Source organism: Labeo rohita, chromosome 15 (assembly GCF_022985175.1).
Source record: "Labeo rohita strain BAU-BD-2019 chromosome 15, IGBB_LRoh.1.0, whole genome shotgun sequence".
Classification (NCBI taxonomy): Eukaryota; Metazoa; Chordata; class Actinopteri; order Cypriniformes; family Cyprinidae; genus Labeo; species Labeo rohita.
In genome coordinates, this window is record NC_066883.1 from 17867565 (window position 1) to 17878155 (window position 10591).

Below are 10591 nucleotides of genomic sequence, written 5' to 3' on the forward strand. Positions count from 1 at the left end.
TATGTTCTTTTTTTTTTTGCTCTACGGATCGTTTGAACTAAAATTGTACCAGTCCTTTGGGAATGAACTTTGTAACAAACCTTTCAGATGTTATTTTATTACTTAAAAGACTTTTTGAGGCTTCTACTTACTGTAATGTTTGAAAAACAGCAGTGTATTATAGTCATCACTAGGGCTATTGTTCACACGTGGCATTATTAAATTCATTTTTATATAATGTTGTAGTGTCTTTTTTTTTTTTTTTTTTTTTTTGTATTTTTAACAAAGGTTTGGGGTTGGTTAATTTTTAAATGTTGTTGATAAAAAGTCTCCAAGATTGAATTTTATTTGATGGTTATAACAGTAAAATCAGTTATATTGTAAAAATAAATAAATAAATAAATAGAAATATAGGGCCCTATGATACAAAACGTGAACAAAATCGCAAAATCCACAAAATGCATCAAAATGAGATTTGGACCAATATCTGTGAATATTAAGCTTCAAAAGGACTATTTAAATGTGAATCCTGCATTTTCTGTGTGTCTCTGTGTGAATGAATGGCACAGACATACTGTACAAAACAAGACATACTGTATATTGTATACTGTGCGCATATTGAAACGCTTGTGACGCTTGCGCTGTATTCAAATATATGAGCGCATGAACACATAAACATAATCTCTAGAACTGCTCTGAAAGTCACTTCATGAGCATTTTAATGTTTATTGTTAAAAAAACCTTTGTCATATCATATACAAACACAAATGTTGAGGTCTTCACAGCAACCCGTCAAAATAAAAGTTTAATTTAGCTTGAATAAACTGTGACAGAAATATATTATTTAATGTACTGATAGTACTACTACTAATAATAAAATTATTATTAGTATTTTTAGCAGAAAAGTTATTTACCAGAATTAGTTTTACCAGAGAAATGTAAACAATTCAAATTGAAAGAGTTTGATTAAAAAAAATAATAATAAAAAATGGGAAAGAAATAAAAACGTATTCCATTGAAACGTAAAGTTCACAGCAACCCGTCAAAATAAATTTCGGTTTAACTTGAATAAACTGAATAGAAATATATTATTTAATGTACTGATAGTACTACTACTACTACTACTACTACTACTAAAATTATTATTAGTGTATATATATATATAAACACTAATAATATACTACTAATGATATGACAAAAGTTTTTCATATATAGTTTTTATATATTTTTTAATATTTATTCATTTATTTTTTTATAAAATAAAATCAATTATCAATTAGTTGATAAATTGATAAAAATTTAGATTAGAATGCAATAGAATATAATATATATATATATATATATATATGAATTTGAGAGAAAAAAATAATAAAACATATTTTAACCATCAAAACAGAGGCTAGAAAAATTAAAACGAAAAAAAAAATGGAATCCAGAAAAATTAAAATTGGGAAAAAACTGAATTTGGGGAAAAAAAAAAAAAAAAAAAAATTTCATAGGTCCCTAGGAATTAATTTAAAGTAATAGAATATATTTAGAATAGAGTATGTTTTAAAATGTAATTTATTCTTATGTTTTTTGTTTTGTTTTGTTTTTCCAAACATACCAACCCAAAATTTTTGAATGGTGGTGCGTATGTAATTTGCTATGACACACTAAGACTTTAATCTGTCATAAATAGTGTTTATGTTGTGTGAGTTGCCATCATCATATCGTCATGATCTTAACTGTCACTGGTGTTTATGGGTAAGTATTTTTATTTATTTATTTTAACTACTGATGGTCAAAAAAGCATAAAGGTCGCAAAGAAGCAGGTAAAGATTGTGTCATCATTTATTCCTCCTCATGTTGTTCTATTGGTACAAAAGACGATATTTTGAGAGATTTCCCATCGACTTCCATTATATGGACAACATGATATGGAACTTGTTCAGAACCGAATCTGTTCGGTTACCGGTGTTCTTCAAAATACCTTCTTTTGTATCAGCTTAAGAAACTAAGATAAACAGTTTTAAGTGACATGATTGTGAATAAAGTTCATTTTTGGTTGAACTGTCCCTTTAAAGTGATAGTTCACCTAAAAATGAAAATTCTGTCATTAATTACTCACCCTCAAGTTGTTCCAAAACCGTAAGACCTTCGTTCATCTTCAGAACACAAATTAAGATATTTTTGATGAAATCCAAGAGCTTTCTGACCCTGCATAGACAGCAACGCAGCTGACACGTTCAAGGTCCAGAAAGGTAGTAAGGACGTTATTTAATAGTCCATGAGACATCAGTGGTTCAACCGTAATTTGAAGATGAACAAAGGTCTTATGGGTTTGGAATGACATGAGGGTGAACTATCCCTTTAAGCCCAAACTTGTGCATTATATCCATTGAGTTCACAATTCTGTCTAAAGGGGAAGTTGTTAGCTTTGCCTTGTTGCCTTCACCAATTGTCTTTGCTTTGCTGAATCCTGTTAGTCTTATGATCTGAAAATAACTCATGCTTGCCTGACTGTTACATTGTATGCAGTTTGTGCATCTCCAGTTCGGGTTGGTGATCCTCCTCCTGTCTCTTTGTCTGTATCTCTCCTGTTTCTTCTCAAGACTCCATGGAAGATGGGACAGGCCTGAACACTGGAGTAATTGTCGGTATTCTTATACTGGTGTGTGTGCTGCTCTTGCTGATCGTGGACGCCACCTGCTGCTTCCTCAACAAGTGTGGAATCCTCATGTGCATCTGTGGTAAACCCGGCCAAGGCACCAAGGGCAAAGACATAGAGACAGGCAAAGCTGCCTTTGTGTGAGTATCCACAATGCTTTTGCGCTTTATGTAATTGACTCAAACTCATATCACACATTGAGAGCAGTCAAGGGCCCTCCATTGTAAAGCGCATGAATGTAAAGCATGGATATTTTCACTCACATAAGCTGTTCTATTAAAGCCTCAAACCTCAAAACAAGAGCTTCTCTTATGCCACCGCTTTAGTGACCTCATCAAACTCTACTCACTGCTGTATAATGAGCAGATGTGTGTGCTTTCTCTTTGCATGCAGTCAAGATGTGTCTAAAGAGCCCATTGTGGAAGTGAGGACAGAGGAAGAGGCCACAGCCAATCATGACGCAGAAGGCCATCCGGAGCCTAATGAGACCACGCCGCTGACCGAACCAGAGTAAGCTCAGTGTTATGTGATAGTACTGTGCTCAATCACTTAATCACAGAACATCTGCAATGCCATTAAATCAGTGTTTTCTGCACCTTAAGTATAACCATTTGAGCCACCTCCACTATTTATCTTCTATTTTTAAACTCCAAGACAACATGAAACAACATTTTGCAATGCATTTAAAGCTGCGGTGTGTGTCATTTCTGCACAGTTGCTGGTACCAAAAGGAACTGTGGAAAATAAGAAAAACATTTCACTTGAACTTATACTGACACCTAGGGGTGTGAATGTAGCATCACAATAAATTGAAATAAATTGAAAGAAAATATTAATATTATGTAGCAAAAATTATTTGATCAAAACAGTAACGTAACAGTGACAGTAAAGACATTTATGTTAGAAAAGACTTCTGTTTTAAATAAATGCTGTTCTTTAGAGCATTCAATACTGATAATAATAAAAATGTTTTTTTGTGCAGCAAATCAGTATATTAGAATGATTTCTGAAGGGTCATGTGACACTAAAGACTGGAGTAATGCAGAAAATTCAGCTTGCATCACAAGAATAATATCTTAAATATTTAAACAATTAATTACATTTTTTAAATGTATTAAATTAGAAAACTGCTATTTTAAATTGCAATAGTGTTTCACAATATTACTGTATATTTAATCAAATAAATCCAGCCTTGGTGAGCATAAAAAATTAAAAATTAAAATTGTAATTTAAAGTATTAAGGCTTGTGTGGCTTAAAATAACAAATGATGTCTCTTACTTAAATATGTTGTAGAAAACCTATAAAAGACTTATGTTATTTTAAAAATCCACATTGTTTTATACATATTTTGGACTATGGGGGGCACCAATTATCGATGATGTCAAATGGTTGCACTCGGTGAGCTGCTGGTGCTACCTGTTGCTATTTTTACTGCAACACAACTCGGAAAATAAAATGCTGATACAGTGTCGCATTGTGCGACTACTTCTTGTAATTTTCAGTCGAAGGGCAACAAGGGAAGTAAAGTAAGTCTTCACTGCTTTTCCTAGTGATAAGAAAAGGAGAAAAGAATGGCAAGATGCCTGTGTACGAATAAAACTTCCTAAAGACCCATGTCTTTGTTCTCTTCCCTTTAGCCCTGATGCCTTTGAGGCTTTTAGTCAACCACAGCTACTAAAACAGCTTATAAACAGCAGAGACAAGAAACGCTAGATGCCATCCTGGCAGGATTTAAATGCCGATGCTTGTCATGCCGCTGCAGCCACTAAAGCAGTTTCTCAGCCTGTATTTCACTCGATATTCTGGGTCATTTAGACTTCTTTGTGGGGAAAAATTGATGGTACGTCATTTGGTTTAAGTCTGCGCTTATATCCATCACCACCTGTAAGCTCTTTCAGTAGCTGTGGTCATCGTATCAGTATTTTCTTTTACAAGTTTTGTATGCCAAGTTGTGTTCCAGTAAAAATAGCAAAAGGTAGTGCTAGTAGCTCACCTTGTGAACCATTTCATGTGGATTTTTTAAATAACATAAATCTTTCATCGGGTTTTTACTACATATTTTAGTGAAAACTAGCTTTTTTTCATCTTTAAAATGATGTGTACAAACAAATTGTGCACAGTAAGCCTGAGGAATGTATAGTGTCCTACGAAAGTATTCATACGCCTTCATTTTTTTCACAATTTTATGTTGCAGCCTTATGTAACATAAGTGCTTTAAATGACTTTTTTCCCACATCAGTTTACACTCCATGACAAAGCAAAAAACAGATTTGGACAACTTTGCATATTTATTAAAAATAAAACATTGAAACAGGTACATTGCATAAGTATTCATACCCTTAACTCAGTGCTTAGTTGAAGCACCTTTACAGCCTCAAGTCTTTTTGGGTATAATGCAACAAGCTTTGCGCATCTACATTTGGCAATTGTCTGCCATTCTTCACCTCACCTCTTCATCTCTCAAGCTTTGTCAGCTTGGTTAGGGGCTAGCAGACATTTTCAGGTTTCTCCAGAAATATTTGATTGTGTTCAAGTCAAGGCTCCGGCTGGGCCACTCAAGGACATTCACAGAGTTGTCTATAAGCCACTCTTGCTGTGTGCTTGGGGTCATTGTCCTGTTGGAAGGTGAACCTTCTGCCCAGTCTGAGGTTCTGAATGCTCTAGACTGGGTTTTCATTAAGGCTGTCTCAATATTTTGGTGCATTGAGCTTTCCTTCTACTCTATTCCTCAGTCCCTGCTGCTGAAAAACTGTCCCACAGCATGAGGCTGTTACCAGCACACTTTACTTTTGGGATGGTACTGTGCAGGTGATAAGCAGTGCTTGGTTTCTCTCAAACATGCTGTTTGAGGGAAACAGTCTGAGAGTCCTTTTGCAAATTTCAAGTGGGTTTTTATGTGTCTTCACTAAGGAGAGGATTGAGTTTGGCCACACTGACATAAAGACCAGATTGGTGGAGTGTTGCAGTGATGTTTGTCCTCCTATAAGTTTTGTCCATGATCATGGACCTCAACTAGAGTTGTCATCAACTTTCATCAAAGCCCCTTCTCCCATCAATTTCTCAGTTTGGCCAGGAGACCAGCTCTAGGAAGAGATCTAGTTGTTCCAAGCGTCTTCCATTATGGATAATGGAGGCTACATGCTGTGAAACTTCAATGCAACTCAACACAAGCCTGTTTCTGAGCGCTATAGACAGTTATTTTGACCTCAGGGCTTGGTTTTTGCTCTGATATGCATTTTTAGCTGTTAGACTTTTTTTTAAAAGGTGTGTTCATTTCCAAATCACATTAATTCAAATGAATGTGCCACAGTTTAACTCCACTCGAAGTAGTAACATCTACAAGCGATATGAGTGCTAAATTTCAAGTGTCCCAGAGATGGGTATGAATACTTATGCATCATTTCAGTTTTTTATTTCTAAAGTTGTTACAAATCTGTTTTGTGCTTTGTCATTATGGTGTATTGAGTGTAGATTGATGTGGGAAAAAAAGTAATTTAAAGCAGTTTAACATAAAGCTGCAACAAAAAATGTGAAAAAATAAAGGGGTATGAATACTTTTGCAAGGCACTGAAAACAAAACCCATTTTGATTTCATGTTGTCTGATCTCATGCTCATTTTACCTACATTGTTCCCATCATAATTCACATTTTAGATCAAGTACTCCCTCTAGTGACCATTAATAGTATCACCACTTCTACAAGACATGCAATACCATATTTTAAATCAGTATTGCATGTGTTTGTAAACCTCATACCTGCAATGATTTGGTGTCTCTCCCTCAATGTCTCCCCTCTGTGTCGACATCACCCGTCTGTGTCTCTGTTCTCTCCCTCTTCTCACAGGCAAGTGATGGAAACTGCCGCCGCGATGGTGGACTTGCCTCTTTCCATCCCCACTAACTCAGACACAGTCACTGACACCTTTGACCTTAGCCAGAACAGCCCAGTTAGCGAAAGCACCACTCTCACCTCCAGCATCACAGCACCTCCCTCTGACCCTCTTAACCCTGACATGACACCACCAAACAGCAGCACGCCCAAATCTCACACCAAACCCTCCGTCTCATCTCCCCCGTCTTCCGACCCGGCTAATGTTACTCTCCTGGTAGACCTGGGCGATTCCCCAGAAGCTGAGGTTTCTCCAGTGGTCCCTTCAGAAGAACCAGTCCCAGTGCCTCCTTCATCCCCTCTCCAGCCAGCTGCTATAAACTCAAAAGTAACAGAAAACGAATTCGAGTCGCCCGAGTCTCATGCCACTTTAAATCCCATCAGCACACAGGGCAGCGTCGCGATCCCCTTAGTGAATCATGAACATGAGATTGATGGAGAGCTCCCACTGGCTCCAGATACAGACGTCCCTCAGGATGGGTCACATGCTGTGGGGACAGCTGGCTCCAGTGGCCCATCTGTTCCAGCACAGGACGAGTATGGATCTCTAGATGCTCTGTAGATGTTTTCTCAGTTTGTTTGTGTGTGTTTGTTGTGGCTGTTAGTTATTTGTTGTAATTTCACTGCATGTGGTCATCTGAATCAGTGAATGTGCATGGATTCTTTAGATTTAGTCATTTAAAGGTTGCGGTGAAAATGAAAATTCAACAATTTACTCAACCTCATGTCATTCCAAACATGAAAATAAAGGGCCGTTCACATTAAAGACAATAACTATAAAGATCTATAGAACTATACTAAGAACTATAATTCTAAATAGCCTTATGAGAATAGTTAATTCCGAAAACTTCCAGTCCACTTAAATTGATAGTTCACCCAAAAAATGAAAATTACCACATGATTAACTCCTCAAGCCATCCTACGTGTAATATGACTTTTTTTTTTATTCAGACAAATACAATGGGAGTTATATTAAAAAATGTCCTGGCTCTTCCAAGCTTTATAATGCCAGTGAATGGCTGTTGAGATTATGAAGTCCAGGAAAGTGCATCCATGTGAAACCCTAAATATATAATGACCCAATTATTATTATTATTATTTTTTAATAATAATAAAAAATAAATAAATGGCTAAAACCAGCCTAAGTTGGTTGTTTGGTTGTAGCTGGCCAGCAGGCTGGTTTAAGAGAAGTTTTGGCCACTTCCTTAGCTGGTCAGGCTGGGAGACCAGCTGGAACAACCAGCTAAAACCATGTACTTCCAGCCTGACTTTTTTTTTTTTTTACACTTTACTGCAGGATCTAATCCGTGTTTACTATTGACTCTACAACATTTAATTCAAATGTCCACTTAATCTTTAAAATTTGGCCATTTCCTTATGATAGAAAAAGCTACAGCCAGTGTAATTTCTTGAATATGTGAACATAAAAATGTGTAAATTCAGAGTGAGGGTTTAAACTTTTATTTTGAAATTGCAATGAACAGTTAGCATATTGAGAAAGATAATGATGTATTCTCCTGTGTTTGCGTAGGTTTATAAATTATTTACCTTACAAATCTGTTGAGATAGCGCAGGTTGCGTTTCCAGATGAACGTTATAATAAAGCCAAACTCACAGCAACATGCAGAGATGGAGTTTGAGACGCTCCACACATGTAAATGATAACAGTTTGGTGTAGCAGCTTTTACGGTAAACTTTAATCGTAGCATTTGTGAACTCTCAGTAGGATTATGCTTCATTATTTTTAAATGGATTTATTATGTGGAATGCACCACTTCTGGTATTTTGCCGATTACTCGATAACTACTGATTTTTTTTTTTTTAATCAAATACTCGAATAGAATCAATGAATCGTTGCAGCTCTAACTAAATATATAGTGTACTGTGAAATAATCACAATAAATGTGTTATATTAAGTTGTTTTTGCTGCATGCACGCAAAAACTCAACTCGACTTACTGAATGATTTATGAAATGGACAGAAGAAATAAATTCATACAGGTTTGGAATGACATGAGGGTGCATAAATGATGACAAAATGTTCATTTTTGTCTGAACTGTCCTTTTGATGGTCTCAATCGCAGGAAAATTCTGGATGATGAGAAGAGTATGACCGAAAACGCAGAGCTGAAGAAAGTTGCACTGGGGACTGGAGCAGAACCCAACGCCCTTACGCAAATAAACGCCACTGAAAGTAAAGCATGAGAAGAGGAATGGAGGAGTAAAAGCGTTGTGGTGACCATGAACGTGTTTGTTTAACAGTGCCCTTAATGAATTTTCTGAACAAAGCGGTGTATCTACAGACAGACGTTTCACTTATAATGTATGTATGAATTTTTCTTTTATTTTTGTTGATTTGAGTAAACTTCCAGAAGTTTCCGTATCAGAGTTACAAATTCATATAATTCAAAGATATTCTTATAGCGGTTCTTGTGTTTCTTTCTATTTTTTTTTTTTTTTTCATTAAAATAATGATTATTATAGCAGGGCATCAAGTTATTCAGGAGAATGATTTATTCAATACACGAACGTTTTATTTGCAAAGTACATTGTTAAAATGTAAATGATTTCTCCTATTTTTTTATCTTGAGTGTTTGAGGGCTAGGTTCGATTTGTTGTTAGTTTTGTATTTTATTATATTTTATCATTATATTTTATTTACACTTAACTGTTTTGCCTGTTGGATGATAACTCATGGCAGTTACAGTATGTAAAGACAAAAAATATCCTAAGATATTTTAACATACTGTTGTATGACCTGATAAAGATTTCAAATAAGCCATTTGATTCGCTACTGAAGTCTTTATTAGATCAGTTTTTACAATTATCGTGTGTTTCTAATATATGGGATTTATACATCGAATCATTCTTCGAACAAGCATCGACTTAAACTAAAACATCTGCTCATTTTTATACCTTGTACCTCTGGAGAAATGTTTCACACTGTCACCTGCCAGCTTGTGCACTGTGATTGTGCTATCAAGATCTTTATTGCCTTTTTCTTTTCCTTCAAGAAAATTTCCATAGCTTTGCAGCAATTGCTGATTGTCCTTTTATAACATGACGTATGTTAACAGTCCTGTATGAAATGGGACTGATAGGACATATGACTCTGAGAAGAGTTCTTATATCATCACTCATTGCATGACTGTTTGCTTGCCCATGTCAGATGTTAAACAAGACTGGTCTGAACTGTACAACTTCAGTTTATGGCAGTCTGATGGACAAATAGTGAAGTTTCTGGATGTTTTCATGATTTTGATGCTTTCTATAATGTTTCGGAATGAATGAAAGATAATTTTGTTTGCCCATTGTACACCAGTTGTTCAGTTGTTCACTGCCAGTTTGCCCCAAAACTGTAAATCGTTTCATGTATATGGGGATTTGACCCATGAAATAGCAGTATAAAGGGTGAGCTTTACAATGATAAGCAAAGAACATGTTGTAAATTGTGTTGTTCTAACACATTTTAATTAAACTCATTAAAACATGAATGATTCTCTTAATAGTTTGGTGTGTTCATGTAATATCATGCTTTAATAATCTGACCTAAATGTACCAACTCTACTTTTGGCAGATTTATAAAGGTCAAACATCATTATGATGTTTTAAAAATTTAAAAGGATTTGTTCACTTCCAGAATAAAAATTCCTGATAGTTTACTCACCCCCATTTCATCCAAGATGTTCATGTCTTTCTTTCTTCAGCTGAAAAAAAAAAAAAAAAAAAAAAAAAAAAAAGGTTTTTGAGGAAAACATTTCAGGATTTTTCTCTGTATAGTGGACTTAAATGGGAGCCAACGGATTGAAGGTCCAAATTGCAGTTTAAATGCCGCTTCAAATGGCTCTACACAATCCCAACTGAGGAATAAGGGTTTTATCTAGAGAGACCACTGGTCATTTATTGTTAAGAAACAATACAATTATATATATATATTTTAAAAACAATTGTTCGCCATGCGTGACGTACCAGAAGTACCTACCCAGTGTTTACAAAGCGAACACGCAAAGAAAGTGAAACGTCCTTTACATGAAGGGAAAAAAAAAAGGTAAAACAACCATGTCTCACAATTTT

At 35.4% G+C, this 10591-nt stretch overlaps 1 protein-coding gene across 11 annotated transcripts in view; it reads left to right on the plus strand.

The window, feature by feature from the left end:
* ncam1b (neural cell adhesion molecule 1b) overlaps positions 1-10011 on the plus strand; it is a 127940-nt gene extending 117929 nt beyond the window's left edge. For 7 of the 11 annotated variants that reach the window (XM_051129194.1, XM_051129195.1, XM_051129198.1 and 4 more), the window contains 4 exons: positions 2574-2769; positions 3023-3139; positions 6474-7055; positions 8602-10011. In XM_051129194.1, coding sequence (XP_050985151.1) covers positions 2574-2769; positions 3023-3139; positions 6474-7055; positions 8602-8722 — 1016 coding nt within the window. In that variant the 3' untranslated portion in view covers positions 8723-10011. Of the gene's footprint in view, positions 209-2573; positions 2770-3022; positions 3140-6473; positions 7056-8601 lie in introns of those variants that run through there. The other 4 variants (XM_051129202.1, XM_051129203.1, XM_051129204.1 and 1 more) reach the window with 2 other exon arrangements.
* The last annotated feature ends 580 nt before the right edge of the window (positions 10012-10591 follow it).